The sequence below is a fragment of the Hesperophylax consimilis genome, chromosome 3 (assembly GCF_061612785.1).
Source record: "Hesperophylax consimilis isolate HC1 chromosome 3, BYU_Hcon_1.0, whole genome shotgun sequence".
NCBI classification, from domain to species: Eukaryota; Metazoa; Arthropoda; class Insecta; order Trichoptera; family Limnephilidae; genus Hesperophylax; species Hesperophylax consimilis.
Genome location: NC_142838.1, coordinates 24,050,971 through 24,068,383, shown reverse-complemented (window position 1 = coordinate 24,068,383; position 17,413 = coordinate 24,050,971). Strand labels below are relative to the sequence as shown.

At 35.6% G+C, this 17,413-nt stretch overlaps 2 protein-coding genes across 2 annotated transcripts; both read left to right on the top strand.

Annotated features, from left to right (window-relative positions):
• The first annotated feature begins 509 nt into the window (after positions 1 to 509).
• CycB (Cyclin B) lies at positions 510 to 10,095 on the top strand. Its single transcript, XM_089650980.1, has 7 exons — positions 510 to 619; positions 701 to 900; positions 1,521 to 1,689; positions 2,330 to 2,671; positions 4,697 to 4,819; positions 6,347 to 6,567; positions 7,556 to 10,095. Exons 1-7 carry the CDS (start codon positions 590 to 592, stop codon positions 7,920 to 7,922), a joined length of 1,452 nt encoding a protein of 483 aa, XP_089507106.1. The 5' UTR covers positions 510 to 589; the 3' UTR covers positions 7,923 to 10,095.
• A 111-nt stretch (positions 10,096 to 10,206) lies between these two features.
• On the top strand, positions 10,207 to 15,944 carry LOC149425138 (uncharacterized). Its single transcript, XM_089650979.1, has 3 exons — positions 10,207 to 10,343; positions 12,219 to 12,481; positions 14,512 to 15,944. The coding sequence occupies exons 1-3, from the start codon at positions 10,277 to 10,279 to the stop codon at positions 15,568 to 15,570; spliced, it is 1,389 nt and encodes a 462-aa protein (XP_089507105.1). The 5' UTR covers positions 10,207 to 10,276; the 3' UTR covers positions 15,571 to 15,944.
• Positions 15,945 to 17,413: the final 1,469 nt, after the last annotated feature.

The window sequence follows — 17,413 nt, the reverse complement described above, 5'->3', positions numbered from 1 at the left end:
AAAGACTTGAAACGCGATGTACTTCATTTAAAAATATGTTAGTGCTAATTTTTTCAAAGCAAGTACACTTTAAAAAAAAATTACACCAAAAAACTGATTAAGAACACACAAATAAAAATACTCTACTCCATAAATAAACCAATCACTCTTTTGCTCTACTCTATATTAACTCCAAAGAAAATCGATAACAAGTAACAAATCGACCTAACCCAATAAAGATTTAAATTCAATAAATAATAAATTATTCCGAAACCGAAATTTCGTTGCTAAAATGCTAACCAAAATTTTAAATAAGTAAACAGTACTCTATGGTTAAGATTTCAAACACAGCCAATGGGAGACGTGAATAAACAAATCCGAGTCTACGATTGGTGACCGTTATACCATATGTTCGTTTGAAATTATATCCGTTGCGAAGTGGTCCACTGTTTGTTCGGTGTCTCATTTCTGCTTGCAAATCTTCTTTGCATGGCTGGCAGTTGACTTTTATTTAATAATCTAAACTGTATACGGAAACTACTCTTTTATTAAACACGACAAGACAACCAGAACAGACTTAAAGTTGTGTGAATTCTAAAAATATTTCAAGATGGAGTACAAAAACAGAGTTAACGTCAATGTAAGTTTGATTATTTTGTTTGAACGTTATTTTTCTTGTATTATTGTCACACTCTTTTAAATGTATTCGTGTATTTTCTAGGTACTCAACGGACAGGAGAATATTTTCGCCAACAAGGCGAAAACACAAAGTCTCAAAGGCGGTCTGCAGATAATCCCAACGAGAAGGAATGTGTTGGGTGATATTTGCAACCTCAGAGTTCAGCCTTCACTCATTGGAAAGAGCCAAGAAGCAGTTGAGAAAGACAAGAAAGCTGCCGGAGTCAGGCAGCCTCTTCGCAGGTAACAATTTACGGTTCATTGTCAATCTATCGACAGAATACAGCTGTATTTTTTGTTTAGATACAGTTTATCCGTTTCTAAAAATAATTCTACGAAGTGTTGTTGGTATAATAACAGCAAACTGCCGATCAAAATGTTCAAATTGGCCAAAAAAATTTCACACTAATAAAAAATTATATCCTTCTGTTCGCCATGTCCATTTTTCAAAAAATATCTACTATTGAATTGTATTGCTGGATAAAAGTTTGAAGTTTTTCTGTTGCCCTGGCCGTACGTATACGTAAACATACCATACGTAACACCCAATACGGCGCTCTTAAGGTTTTTACTGGTGCCAGGCGCCGTTTGGTTCAGAGCCAGCCCTGATGTATAAATATGGTGAAACTATAGGTGCATTTCTGTATCAAACAAGACGAGCTTGTTTTTACGAAATCTAAGCCATTTCCATGTGAAAATTAATGTAATTATAGTGAAGGCCTAATTTTATGTTAATTTCTCCAATTACACCTGCAGTTAATACCCAAGCCTTCCTTTTTTACAAATTTGAAATTTCCTGTAAATCATTATGTACCTAATTACGGCGAAGTCCTAAAATTCAATGTGAATTTCTTCAATTTCAGCTATAAAAATGTCCAAGCCAAGGTTGACACGAGACTACCAGTCAAGGCACCCATCACCACTGCAGTGGTTTCGAATGAGAACAGTCAGAAAGTGTTCCGGAGAGAGGAGAGTACCATAACCCTGGCTGCAAAAGCTGGCGTCATCACGGCTCGCTTGAAACAAACCAAAGTAATTGCAAATTGGTTCATTTAATCTTATTTCAAATTAAAATCTTCTGTTTTTGTAAATCAATCTTTGCAAAATGTTTTATGAACTTTGTGAAATACTAACAAAGGTAAAATATATCGATGAATATAAAAAATTAAAAATTTTAATATTAAAATTTAAAACAATTCCATTGCTCCTGAGCAAGGAGGATGAAACACAACTCACCTCTGTAATGTCTCACTGTTCATTCTTCACCTTATCAGATATATTTTGGACTTACACTGATATTGCTTTCTTGCTTAATCTAATGTATATTTTCAAATCACCCAAGCTTCTATTTCTAAATCCTTTGAATTTGCATTCCTTGTGAATCTTCATTTCTCTAATTTCTTCAAATGCGTTGCAATTATTGAATCTTTACACATTCACCACCCCAGATGTATGTCAACACATATTAATATCCTGGTCCCAGTGAGAGGTTGTAGGCGATGTCATCGTTCTAGTATCATCTGTCTTTTTGTTTTCGTACAAGTCGTGTGAGAAGAAAAAGGATGATCGTCGATGACGTACATACTAGCCTTCATTGGGACTAGTAGTTTATTTTATTATGTGTTGATTTTTCTAAAAATTCTCTTTCTAAAAACTACATTTTTTATTTCAGATATCTAGTGCCAATATCAAAAAGACTGACTCCAAAGAAAACCTGATACCAAAAGAGAAGGAAAGAAAACTTAGACCTATAACTGTAAAAGTTGACCCAGAAATTCAAGCGAAGAAGGTTTCTTCGGAGGTGACGGAAGATCTGGAGGTCAGAAGTGAAGACTCGGATTCCTCGTCCAAGAAGGATTCGTATTCAACCGAGTTGCTAGATGGGGTGGAAGACATTGATGCTGGGGAAGAGAAGAATCCTATCCTCATGGCAATCTATATTAAAGATATCTATTCTTACCTCAGAGATTTGGAGACCAAGTTTCCCATCCAGCCTCAACATCTCGATGGACAGGTATGAAATATTAACAAAATATAATTTTGGTTTATTTGAGCTTGGTCAGTTGATTACCAATTTGTGTTATAGAATAGGCTTTTCCCTCTCTTCCGACTGTCCATTTTTGTATTGTGTCAATAAATAATCTTTAGATTTGCAAATATTATAAATATTATCTTTAAAAATTCAACCTGCGTATGTTTGTATTTATTCGGATGTTGCTGAAAATTTCAAACTTTGTTCTTATTACTTTTTTAAGGCTTACTAAATGTCTATTCTCAATACAAAACGGTTTCATCTGTGTACTCGATGATGTAGGGTTCGTTGCATCGGGACCCTAGACTAAAACGCTATATCTCTGTACCGGAATAAGATATGGAGTGGAATTAAAACCGATAGTTTTTTAACAGTAACATTGTGGTATACAATAACATTGTGGTATACAGTAACATTGTGGTATACAGTAACATTGTGGTATACAGTAATGAATGGCAGATGAAGTCGGAGACGCCCGATAAAGACATTAGCAGAAGTGAAGCATTGCGGTGTTCACTGGTATATATTATATTTGCTTAACATTATAAATATTATACATAATTTCCTGAACCATTAAAAAAAAACTAGTATGTGCTTCATCTTTCCTTTTATCTATTTAATAATTTGAATGCTGCTAGAAATGAGTTTTTTATTATTACGACATAAACCCGAATAAATACCCACACGAAAAACAATAATAAAAAGGTGTTTTCAAAGAAATACTAAACCTTAATACTCCTTTGAAAATTTAAATATTTTCATTTTTGGGACGCCGTTGAACGAAAATGAATTGTGACATGCACGGATAAAATGTATTCTAGACTGTCAGAGAGTGAGAGTGAAATAAGTCTTATCTACAATGTTATTAGCATAGGTGATTCTGATTTTGTCCTCTGTACAGCTTTCAAAGCATTAGGCCACGTCCGCACAGGCAGGCGGCTTGCTTAGCGCCTAGAGCCTAGTGGCTTGCATTCTGGCTACTTGCTAGGATACACGGTGTCCGCACTGAAGGTGGTTTGCGTGGTGGGTCGCTAGGTGTCTTGGTCATTTGCTTGTCGTCTAGTTGACGAGATGTCACTTTTAAAAATAGCTCTAAAACTGCTACTTACAGAAATTCATCTTTAAAATATACCATTTCACGGCCTTATCCATCATGTTGGGTTCATGACATAAATAAGTCACGGTCAAGTCATGGGCAGTTTAATGTTCTGTATAAACAATTGCGTAATTTTGACGAAAAATTTTACCAGTCCAGCCCAGAGAATCATTTGATATACTTCTTAGTATACATTATCCAACGCCATAACCATAATTAACGTCTCATTGTAAAAAAAAATTATGACATAATTATTTTTTTTTTTTTTTAAGACAACTACATTTTTTATGTAGTTCATTAGCTGGATTCCACAGAGGTTCTCTTTTAAAAACAGATGCAATTAATATTTCGTCCATTTTTCTCTTCAAAAATGCCTCGCGCCTAGTGACAAAAAACCAACACGTTCGTTCACTTCGATACCCGCAAAGCGACTAGCATAGCGACTAGCTAGACGCCAAGCGCGCAGTGCGGCCAGTCGCGAGTGTTCTAGAACGTTTGTTTTACTAAGCTACTCGCTAGGTGACTCGCTAGACTCTAGGCGCTAAGCAAGCCGCCTGCCTGTGCGGACGTGGCCTTAAGGTTAATAATAATAATTAAGAGAAATTGGCAATTTTATTTGTAAAAATAAACATCTCTGAAGCACAATCGGCGTTTGACTCGTTAATATGTATATATTTTTTTTGTTATGAATGCTGCACAAGAGTCATAACTGCTCGCAACCGTCTGGAGCCAATGAGAGTATGGCATAGTATTTTCCACTCTGGAACGAGTCGGATATGCTAGATTATGTTATTTTAAATGAATTAATAGTGAAACAACACAAATTAATTACATTAAATTTACTCGTGCACGCTCTGTGAACCCTTGACCTCCTGTCAATATTATGAAACGTCATTGTATTGTGTTTTCAGATGTACATGACCCCTAAGATGCGAGCGATGCTGATAGACTGGCTGGTGCAGGTGCATACGCAGTTTAACCTCCTGCTGGAAACTCTGCACTTAACTGTTGCTATCATTGACCGCTATCTGCAGGTAATTCAAATTAAATTACCCACTATCATCCCCGTTAAATCATAGGTCAAAACTCGAATATGCACAACTCACTTCAAAAATACTCTTATACTAACTTATACCAGTAGGTGTGGGAATGTTCTTGGTCTGAATGAAAATTCATGGAACAGGATCTGGTCCAACATATTGAAGAATAAAATATTGTCAGCTTCCTCTCACGGACCTGATAAGAAGTTTTGTAAAGACCAATTGATTAGTAGTTGGCTTAGGTACCGCTCGCCCTTTTATTTGAAGGCCGACTCGAAGATTTCAGGAATTATCCTAATATTAAATGTAAGCGTAATGAGTAAGATCAAGAAAAGGATGTTTAGATGGTTTGGGCATGTAGAGCGAATGAGCGAAGAAAGGAGTGTAGTGAGATCAAAAAAGGGATGCTTAGATGGTTTGGGCATGCAGAGCGAATGAGCGAAGAAAGGAGTGTAAGGAGAATATACAATGCAAATGTGAATGGTAGCAGAAGTCGGGGACGCCCGAGGAAGACATGACACGACCAAGTGAATCAGGTACTTGAGTCGGGCCATGTCAAGAGTCAGAATAATAGAAGAGTATGTATGAGACGATGTATGAATGTGAATGAGGCAAGGAGTGTGTGCCAAAACCGAGTTGTTTGGTGGTCCGTCCTCTCTGCCTACCCCTGTAGAGAAACGGCGTGGTGGATAGTTAGTTAAATGTAATTTAACTTCAGCATGGCAGTTTGATATTATGTTTTCTAAAATACTAGTAACTCCGGGTCAATAAAATTACAAATTTGATTTGCTTTCAAGTTATGTGTCATTTTCAAAATTGGAACCGATTGTGGGAACAATTCAAAAAAACGATAAAGTACTTTTTTTTTTGTTAAAAGAAAGACAAACTTACCCGGGTTACGAATAACCTGACAACATTTAAAAATTTCCTCCTTCCACCACGGTAAGTGGAAAATATTTCTCATGTTGTGATGGAGGACTTAGCCAGCCGAGGAATTGAACACATGACGCCTTGGTGGGAACTCGGTTGAATTACATTTATATATTTATATTACATACTAAATTGACATTTTTAAATGCTATTATTATTATTATTTCTGTAATAGCATTTTAAAATGAGTTGAAAAGAATGCCGGCATAATGATGACTAGTTACATGATTTTGTAATATGTAAACATGTACAAATGTTTTTAAAATATACTTTTTAGTTTAGGTATAAGTTTCCGTAGAATACGGCGTCCAACTTTCACCCATGGGAATATTTAAGGATACTCAACGGGGCTGGGTCTGTATTCTTTTGCTAACGTCTGTTGGCTAACGCACGTTAAAAAGGTCGCCTGGAGGGTGAGTGTGTTATGTACGTCACACGCGACTTATTTAAAACCAAAGATACAGACTCACCACCGTCCACCACCCCAACGAGTCCTCGAATAAAAATTATATTTATTCTATGTATTTATGTGAGAATTATTTTTGCTGAATTCATCTCAATTTGACTCAATTTTGTTTGTTATCCTTTCAGAATGTGAAGACAATAGAACGAGTACAGATTCAATTAGTGGGCATCACAGCCATGTTTATAGCTAGCAAATACGAAGAGATGTTCCCCCCGGAGATAACTGACTATGTCTACATCACTGACAACACCTACACCAAGAGAGAGATCTTGAAGTGCGAGAGGTCCATCCTCGTTTCCTTGGATTTCTCCCTTGGAAGGCCGCTACCTTTGCATTTTGTGAGAAGGTAATACACAATACTTAACAGTGGGATGACTGAATTATGATATCCTTGAAGTGAAATGACACTAAACTGCGCTATATAAATGCTATCTTGTAATTATTATGGTATTTTGTGACAGAACTATTACAGATAATAATAATAGATAATAATGATAGAACTATGACTTCCCAATTGGCGTATTTTGTGAGGCTAATGGGAGTGGGGAAGGAAGGGGATATCCTGTTACCAAACACGACTAAAGCTGTTTCAATTAACCTTTCGATTCTGAATAGTTGGTTTTCACCTGGGCAATACTGAGGAGAATGATTTAGACATACTTTCTATACTGGAGCTTTTGAATTGCTTCTTCTTAACAAAAATTCTGGCGTCCAGCTTTGAAATTTGTCCAGTTTGGCTGATATGTGGCAGCTCTCAGCCATCCGAAGCCGGCAGTTCTTTTCAGGTCCTCAACCAATTTCATCTCTTTATCAACCTCTGCTTTTGCTACATTACCAACCACATGGTTTTGTACCACAGTTTTTGTTGTTGTTTTGCAATCTTCAAAGGAATAGTTACTGCTATTGCTATAATTCAGTTTAAGTGGCAAAGTACGACCAAATGTTAGTATTCTTCAACCTTTGGAACACCAGACTCTTTTTTAGGGAAATCAAAAATGAACTCAGTGTTTCATGTGCAAGAGATTCTGTTAAAAAAATGTATGCACTTTCTCATGGCGTAAAGGTTTAAATCGCATATCAAAAAATTCCAGCTAGGGCAAAATTCTAATGCCGGCAGCGCATGAACGGTTTGTCGGTGGGAAAAAATTCTTGTCACTGGTGCACGAACGGTTTTCCAGAGGTTAACAAAATAATAATTAATATTACATATCATAAATTGTTAAACAAACTACGTACAACCTACGATTACATAAGTGTTAAGCGCACTTGAGGTGCTATATATAATAGTCTGATTATTGCTTTGGTGTTTTATTCTCTATTTTGGTATTTTCCAGGTTGATTAAAGCTGCTAGTGGAACAACGCGGGAGCACTACCTGGCCAAGTACCTGGTGGACCTATCCTTGGTAGACTACACCATGGCTCACTACCGACCTTCAGAGATAGCGTCGGCAGCAGTCTGCCTCTCCGTGTCGCTTATATCCCCCAACATGTCTCCGCGATCCTGCTGGACCTCAACTCTAGCCTACTACTCTGGCTACACGTACAGAGCACTATCTCCGCTGATAAAGAAGCTGGCCGGAGTGTTGAGTGTGGCGGAGAGCAGCCGCTACAAAGCCGTCTCCGAGAAGTACAGCTCTTCCAAACACGGCAAGGTCTCCAAGTACCCTGAACTGGCTCGAGCCGCCACCCTGATAAAGTGAACAGGGCACCAAAAAAGACATAGTGAAATCCTGTGATAACAACATCAGTGATGCTTTACGTTGGTTTTGCACCGACCTTATTGCGTAATGGACTAATACTTACTGTGAACTTGCAGTGAAATTTAACACTTGTTATAATTTCATTATTTGTGTTTGTAAATAGTTTTATATCGGATGGACTTTACACTTTTTTTTTGACCTTGATACCCTTTTTTAGATTAAGTTATTGTGTTTTTTTTTTGTTTTGTTTCGTTTATATGTCTGTTTTTGTAGGATTTTTGATTTGAAAAATGTTAACTGATTTTGCGCTGTCAATCTGTACGAAGTGTAATGACAATATGCGTATTGCAAATGGAAAGCGCGGGGAATGTATACATGTACCATTATTTTTGATATATTTATTTATTATTTCAGGATATTGCTTGCAAATAATACAGGTATTGTACGTTAATGAAGGTAATGTATTATGTAATAAAAGGTGTTAATATACTGATGTGACGAGTGGTGAATTTTATAAAATTGTTATATCTAGGAACTAGTTTTATTGCAATTTGCAGCTTTTATTAGCTGTGTGACTTTTTTTATCCAACTTTCCCTAAATTATTTGTGTGTTATGTCAGATTGTGAGTTGCGTTAATTTGAATTAAAATTTTATCAACAAGTCTGTTGTTTTAATTTCATTTGGGAAATTAAAAAGATGAATCAATCTATAATTTTTTTTACCCAAATCGCATATAAGTAACTATTTATAAACAAAAAAATGGCAACGTGATGATGATCATGAATTTTAATACTTGGGAGTTGTTTCAAAATATTTTTTATCTAATATCAATTTTATATTATCAGATAAAAAAAACTGGCAATACTTGAAGATGGCTATACTTAAATTGGTCTAAACTACCCATAAGATTTTTAATTGTAAATTAAAATTATAGGCTGGTAACAAAATACCAAAGTCGCAATTATCTTCATGGAATTATTGTTTAATCATAACTCTGTATTTTGAGTGCCGGTACAAATAGAGGAGTAGGTACTTGTGTGTTATACGCCAAACTATGTGACAGTTTTTGCGATCTGACAATAGGGTGTTAACATTATGTTGGCCATTGTCCTCTACTTGCAAGGAATATCATTTGAAACATTTTTTATTGTGTACAAAGTTAATAAAGTGTAATATAAACTTACTTTATCACTTGTTTAAACTTTCGTGTCCCTGCCAACTTATACTATCTTTATTTAACATAGTTATTATCACCAAATTATTAATTTCCCTACTAACCTAAACTATCGTAACCAAACCAAGTTTCATCACTAATTTCCATATCAAGCTAAAACTATAATAACCTAATCAATAATTTCTCCGCCAATCCAAACTATCCTATCCCAATTAATTTCCCTACCAAACCAAACATTACTAACCCAACCCGGTTTCATTACAAATTTAAATATTATCCAAACTTAGTTTCATCTAACCTAAACTATACGTACCGAATTATTTTTATTCTTCCTACAATGGAATTTCATGTAGTTTCAATAGTACCAAAGACACAAGCCGTCAAAAAGTTTTTTTTTTGATATTATATTAATTTATTTGGTTTCCTTTCTTGTCAATAGAATTGTCAGAATAAGCCCGTCGTCCCATTGGATCAGTAAAGGTAAGGAATCGACATAAACTGAAGACCCTGCACAGAAAAGTCCCACAATAGCCACGTTGTAAACCGTAAAGAACTTTACTTTTCTATGCAGGGTCTTAGTTTTTCGTTGATTCCTTATCCTTACTGACTCAATGGGACGAGGGGCGATGTTATCCTATTGCAAAATCTTGACAGTAAGCTGGGTGTAAAACACACGAGAACCTACAAATTAATGTTTTATTATCTAGTCTAATATCAATGGAACATTTGTCATAGACTGTTAATTCAACTTGTCAATTGATTGCATAATGAATGCTATGTCACAGTATTGTAAGGTTAATAATTATATTATGTAATTATTTGGTTTGGTGAATATTATTTTAATAAAACATAATATATATAACAAAAAGTTATTTTTAAGAAATGTGAGCTTTGTAAACTAAAACTACTAACGTACAACTTGTGAATGTTTTGGCTACCTTATTGTGTTAGTGAGTGATAGGGACTGATAATGTTAATTATTACTGGAATGATGTCAATTTACACATGAATATTAAATAAAGATAAATTACCCTTAAGAGCTAGTTGTTATTCTTTCTGATGAATGGTTAGGAGATAAAATTGAGCAGAGATAAGAGCGTAACCTTTGACCCGGGCAGACAGTCGACATTCCACATCCGTTCTGACCTGCATTCAATTAAGTTGTACCACTGTTCAGTCATGGGAGCATTCAGTCTAACTTGGTGCTTTGTCATCATTTATTGTTCAATTGCCTGTGCCATAGAAAGTGAGTGTTCAAAATACCTTTACATTGATTCAGTATTGTCCTTATTCTGTTTTGGTTTTGTGAATATTCGGCTCTTGTGGCCAATTTTGTGAAGTGTTGTGTGATTCAAGAAAATGAGTTTCTTGATACATAGTTCTTATATTTTTTAGATTGTGTCCTTATTTGAATTGAATCCTTAGTATGTACACATTTTAAAGTCGATTTTAATATAAGGGAATTTAAAGGAATATCCTACACATGCAAAAGTTCTTTTCTGTGATCTAATGCAAAAGTGTTGATAAATTTGTTGTAACTTTGGAATCTTTGCTTATATTACTTATAAATAATGTAATGAACATGTGATGTGAGTTGCTTTTTGTTTGTGAATATATTCCCCTAAAATTTTAAGTTATTGAAGATCTTTTTATTGTGTTTAATAAATGTGAGATAGCCTACAAACATGTTTTTTCGCACAACATGTGATGTCACATACGTCATAATCTAAGTAATAATCAAAACACAGCTAATTTATTATTATTATAAGGAAGTTCCAAAGTACAATTAATACATACTGCTAATGCAACGTAAACCAATTGAGCTAAAATATCTAATTTGATCTAAATGAATTTTTTTTCTGTTATTTAATTTTTTTTGTTTTGTTTTAATTTCCATTTTGAAAGAATCATATAAACAGAGACTTCTCATAATATTACACATCTTAAAAATGCTTGTAGGTATAAAGATGTACAGGTTTTAAAATAGAATGCGTTAAAATGTTTTTTGTTGTTAAAAATCTTACATTCACAGTATTTCATACCAAACAATGATAAAAATGTATGCATATTGGAAAAAAATTACTCGTGAGGCCCGTTTCGTAGATTCCCCTATCTTAACAAATGGATTGAAATCTTTCGAGTACAGGCGTCAGGTTCGAATGCTGTCCTTCTACTGATATTTCAATGGAAGTCGCTCCGAGGAACTAGTCTCATTGATCCCTTCAGCACCGGTGCATAGTCGGGAAACACGTCGAACTCGCGCCTAGCAATAGTACACAGTTGACATTTGTCACATGAGAGTGGGTCGTTTAAACCAGTGGTCCCCAACCCCCGTGCGCGGACCGGTACAGGGGGCCTACTCTGTATCTTTCGAAACATTCCTGCCGCCGGTTTAGTCACTTCACAAACGCGTATTAACCCATCCCTTACGGTGTTCAATAATTCCTCGTCCTCTGGTGCTATACACTCGGTAAATATTTATATATTGTAATTACTTAATGCAATACTTACATGTATTGCGGAGGAATACCTATAATTTGAACTCTTTGCTTAGTGTATTTAGAGAGATATTTTATTAATTAGAGACGATGTTCACTCAGTTGATAGCACCGGCAAGGAAATGTTAAACCACGAACTTACTGTTTTATTAACCCGAAAAATACAGAGTACGCCCCCAGGTCCGTAGAGCAAATGGTACCGGGCCGTGAAAAAAAACTTATTCTGTTGAAAACATCTTTACGCTAAGTTACCGCCGACACAATATCGTTGAAGTAAAAAACTCCGCACGATCCGTGCTGACACATGACGTTCTAGAATATTAACGTTTAATTTAACCACCCTCAGCGGGCCGCGGTAAAATTTTCAGACGTTGACCGGTCCGCGGCGACACAAAGGTTGGAGACCACTGGTTTAAACGACCCGTTCTTGAGTTCAACAGCCCTGTGTGTTCCCTCCCTCCTACAAGATGGGTCTCATCAAGATATATATTAACTCCTTCCTCTCCTCAAAAATGCCTCCATTCTTTTGATTTTCTGTCCATAATTTCCTCTTCAATATCTGAAAGGTTTAGTAAGTAGTCCCTCATTGTTTCTCAAAGAAAATTTACTTTTGGTTATTGCAGGCCAGGATGTGCAATTGTCCACTGAAGAGCAGTTGCTTAAGAAAGGCGAAAGTGAGCTCCGGGATCAAATCCTGGCTATTTTGGAGCACTACAAACAAGAAGATCCTGTGGGAATTCCCGGAGCTAAAATTCCAGATCCAAAGTCCATTCCGGACATGAAACACAGTTTTTCCGTTGCGGTGATGAACTTCAAAAACATGAATGTGTATGGATTGAGCAAGTTTAAGATTGCTTATGTCAAATCTGAGATTGCATCAATGGAGGTAATGAATATTTTGATACATTCTCAAATTTAACTAATTCAGATATGCAGCTTTCTTTAAAAGTAGAATTTATTGTAAAACCATAGACATGAGAAACCATATACATGCCGATAAGGGTGACGGGAACAAACTGAGCGGGGAGGTGGCGTAGGTGTCACCCTTTCAATGACTGATCAATAAATGACGCAAATTGTTAGTAGCAGTAATAAACGTTATCGCAAATTTACAAATCTCGCGACAAAGTTCCGCTTGTTTCCAAAATCGAATATTTTGTTACAGTATGAGTTATAATTTACTAACTGCAATAATAAACACATGCACGCTGAGTAAATTTCTTTGTTTTTAATGAAATATATTTAGGATTGTCACACAAAAATTCCTATCGTAATAACAATAATAATACAATCCTCTCTTTTAATTAATTTATGTGAATTATTTCACACCTCATTTAAATAAAATAATACATAGCAGGTACATTACTTGCACCTAGTTCTAGAGCCGGTGATAAACGGTAGTCTAAAAACAATGTTAACGCACTGTTTTATTTCGTATATTCAAAGCATTAAGGTCAAAATCGCATCTCAAAATTTTTCTAATAAGGATCATATTAGAATGCTCGCATGTTCTCCAGAGACCCATTGGTGATCCACCTGTTAAGATTAAGAAATATTGAAATTAAGTAACATAAATTATACAATATCAAGGAGGAATACATAACGATATGAAAGCAAAAGCAAAAATTATTGTGTATTTTATTAAAGTGCACAAGGCAAATTCCTGATTCACTATGCAACCCGATGATTAGTCGGTTAGCTTAAAAACGTACATTCAAACCCTACGCAGAAAAGTCCTGCAAACCGTTGCCTCCATAGACATATGAATATTAGTAGACCTGCCCTAAGTGATTAAAAGCGTATTATCCCCACTCCCCATACCGGTTCCATTTGAGCCGGCTGTGCTCGCGTATGGCCTCAAGTGAAATTTGAAAACGTGACGTCATCATTCTTGTGCGAACTATGGTCGAGGCATCATCGGTTCATTTTACGAAATAACACGGCAAAATGTTGACTTGTACTATGAAAACTTGTAAAAATAGATGTGAAAAAGAGAATAAACCCAATTGTCGTATTACATTCCATATATAAGCATTATTTTACTTTATTTTAAGCATATTCACATCGTATAATATGAATCAGTTGTTACTATCACATCGAGAAACGTCTGGACGCGAAACACAAAGCTGGTTGGTTGCTGGGAAGTAAATTATGAACATTTATAAAAGTGTCTTAACTAAATACTTAAACGAAATATTCGACTCTGAAAATAGAACCGAATTTTTTTGCCGAATTTGGACTTCGCAAATTTGTTCATAACGTGGCGAGTAATTTGCGCTCCCATGTAAAAATGTCTATTCATTCAAAAGCAGATTTTACTTTTAAGAAGTAAATGGTGATATTATAATGCGAGATGCCTATTTACTGTCAGATTGATTTATTGACGAATCACAGTCAGCCTTACTCCCTTCGTTCTTCAACAGTTGATTTTACCCCTCGCCATTATCTTCTCGTCTATTAATTCTTATGTCTGTGGTTGCCTCCCTTTAGTGAACTTTACTTTTCTGCACAAGGTCTGGTTATTTCAATGTTCACTCGACGGCAGACAATGTACGAATGACGTCATAGTTTAGTCACAATATGGTGGAGCTCTACTGGCGCCAAAATGATTGTCATGTGGTTTTCCTCCAGCTCATCGAGATGATAATCATACTATGGCATGTCTAGTGTTTTTTATGTTTAAGGGAAAACTAAGTTTTGTGACAGATCTGATATTGTATCGATTTCTAATTTTATGTTGTTTAGCACATCTCCCAGAGGCAGTTATAGCTGCAGCTTACCATAAATCTCAAGATGCTTTTTGAAAATTCATTTTCTTTTACTCCATTCACTATACTATTTTCTATTCTATTCTATTCCATTGACCGCAATAATTAAGTTGATGTAACATTCTAAATGATTTTATAATGTTTTCAGGTCAACGGTGCCCTCACGATAGACCGACTACAGATCCTGGGTAATTATACCATGTCAACGTGGCTGAGTAGGTCACAGGGCCCTTTCACTGTTGATTTAACCGACATCTTTGTGTCCGGACTTGCCAACCTCGGCGTAGAAAGGGATGGGAGACTCCAAGCCCAAGATATCAACATGGACTTGACATTTGGCAAAATAGCCATGAATTTTGAGAACATGGGATTCATGGGCTCTATTTTCCAAGGCATCCTTAATTCAGTAGGAACTTTCCTATTTGACTCAATTAAACCATTTGTTCTTAAGGAAGCTTATACAACAATAAGAACAGAGATTAATAACAACATTGATAAGGTATCGGGTGATTTGCGGTTCCCTAATTCTATTTCTCCTCTTGATATGGTCATATCGGATCTGAGGCAGAAAGTTCGAGGGATGGGATTTGATCCTTTCTTTGTGAAAGATTTCAAACAACATACAGGAGTTTTCAGAGCCAATCTGGCTAACACTTGGATTATGGGAATTTCATCATTTTATCGTGTGGGAAACATTAGTTTGTCCATGCAAAACAATTCCGTCATAGCTGATTTTGAAATTGGCACCCAGAGGTTGCAAGGCCAGACGCAATGGGACATCATCGTTTTGGGAGGGCTCATGACCAGAGCAGGGACTGCTTCATTCTCTGTGGAGTATATTAATGCCAGGGTTATACTTGCTCAGCCGATGGACACGAGGAAGCATCCCGAGTTCAAAGATCTTCAGTTGGAAATAGGCAACATCCAAGTCAGGTGTGATGGTGCTGGAACTTTGGATTACGTGGCCGAGTTCCTTGTCAATGTTCTCCCTAACTTGCTGAGATATCAGATAACGGATGCCATCGAAGGACCCCTCCAGGACAAAGTGCAAGAGACATTGGATCGCATTGAAGTAGAGGGTCTTATTAAGAAACAAATTCCTGAGCTAGTTAAAATGGAGAGCACTGGTTTCAAACTGTCCTCCCTGAAAGAGGCAGAGACTCCACCAACAGATGTGGAAGAAGATGACTTCTGGAAGTTTGATTAACTTTATTTTTTACTTTATGTATAGTTTTAAGAAATGATTTCATGACATGATGGCGATTCTACAAGTAAACCGCTTGGCGCTCTAGTGAACCATTGAATTGTAAAATGATCTGTATTAATGTTTCCATGACATGATAGCGATTCTCCAAGTAAACCACTTGGCGTTTTAGTGAACCATCGAATTTAAAAATGATCGGTATCAATCTTATGATCGTTAGAAAAATATTGTTAAATTGTTATCGTCGCAGCTAAATAGATTAGCTTTAAAAACAATACTTATATAGGTTGTAGATTTCAATACATATTATTTATTAATGTCTATCCGTGTACCATGTAGCTTTATTAGTTGTGCTTGTTAAATAGATAATTATATAATTAACATCTTATGTCTTATTTACTATCTCCACCTTGCTTTATTACACTTTGCTTATCAGAATAGAGAGGAGAAACTACCTGCTTGAAATTATAACTAATTATGAGAAAGGAAACCATGTTGATTACTTTAAGTATTCAATTTAAATAACTCTGAATGTAACTGATAATAATTTAGACTATTTAAATTTTTTAAGGATAATGCATACAATGTATTGCAAAATCTCTATAGAAAAAAACACAAGATAAGCGATGTGGGCGTGTTTTGTGATCCAAAAGAGGAGCCACTCGGACCTTAAATTTCCAAAGCAAAACTATCATATTTTCATTATGAAATTCAAATGGGATGGTGACATGGAATAAAGAATAACACAAAAAGTGCCTTGTGTTTCGTGATCTAAATATGAGCCCAATTTGGGCCTATATTTCTATACAAAACTGTGTTTCACCATGATTATGAAATTCAAATGAGATGGCGATATACACTTTCAGGCAACTGTAAGAGACAGACCGCGTGCTAAATGGTCTAGAACCAAAAGGTAGTTAAGTAAGTGGCACATTTGATTCCATTCCAAGAAAACTAGAAGTGGAAGACACTTCTAGTTTTCTTCTTTATTCTATAGGTATATAGAATAAAGAAGAAAACTATATGATGTCGGGCAAGTGTAAGAGGGACAGCGCATGCTAAATGGGCTAAAACCAAAAGGTACTAAGTCAGTGGTGACGTTCCTTTAATTTTGAAGGCATTTCTTGTGTATGCATTATCTATTAAATCTGAAATTTTTATTTTCTTTATTTTTAAAAAGAAAGACAAACATTAATAATCTGACAATATTTGAAAATCTCCTACTACCACCACAGTAAGCTGAAAATGTTGTTTGTGTTGTGATGGAGGACTTAGCCAGCCGAGGAATTGAACACACTACGCCTGGGTGGGACCCAAACGCGATGTCAACTCGGCCACTGACCGGTCAAAATGTACAAATTCTCTTTGCCTATAATAAGAGATACAAGTAATTTTTAACGCATGCAAATTTTTTTGAACTATAGATGCAGACAGCCATTTTCCATCCTTAAAAAATAAAATAATATTTCAAATTTCCGGGTGTATAATAAGTAGGTATACATCTGAAAACCATTTTTGAAAAATTATATATTTCAAATGAAAAATATCAAAATAACCAAGTAAAACAAATTCATGGCGAAAAAATCCCCAAAAATTCAAAAGAATATACTGCAATGGTATTATATTACATTGGAAGTTCGCGTTTAAGTAAAAAATAATTATTAATCGTAAACTTAAAAATAAAAAGGTGGATTTAAGTAAAAAGGTCTTTAGTTCGTCCTTTGACCACTTGTAAAGTAGGAAAATGTGAATATGCAATATTAAGTTGTTTGCTAAGGTAGGTTATTCTTATTCACGTTATATAATATGTTTTTAGTATCCGAGGTAAAAAAAATGTAAATAAAAT

What these genes read in the sequence shown, in the direction of transcription:
- CycB (XM_089650980.1), top strand. Translation starts at nt 590, where the DNA reads ATGGAGTACAAAAACAGAGTTAACGTCAAT. An exon ending in AAAACAGAGTTAACGTCAAT is followed by an intron (nt 620 to 700) that starts GTAAGTTTGATT and finishes TGTATTTTCTAG; the next exon opens with GTACTCAACGGACAGGAGAA. An exon ending in CTCAACATCTCGATGGACAG is followed by an intron (nt 2,672 to 4,696) that starts GTATGAAATATT and finishes TTGTGTTTTCAG; the next exon opens with ATGTACATGACCCCTAAGAT.
- LOC149425138 (XM_089650979.1), top strand. Translation starts at nt 10,277, where the DNA reads ATGGGAGCATTCAGTCTAACTTGGTGCTTTGTCATCATTTATTGTTCA. An exon ending in AATTGCCTGTGCCATAGAAA is followed by an intron (nt 10,344 to 12,218) that starts GTGAGTGTTCAA and finishes TGGTTATTGCAG; the next exon opens with GCCAGGATGTGCAATTGTCC. An exon ending in CTGAGATTGCATCAATGGAG is followed by an intron (nt 12,482 to 14,511) that starts GTAATGAATATT and finishes TAATGTTTTCAG; the next exon opens with GTCAACGGTGCCCTCACGAT.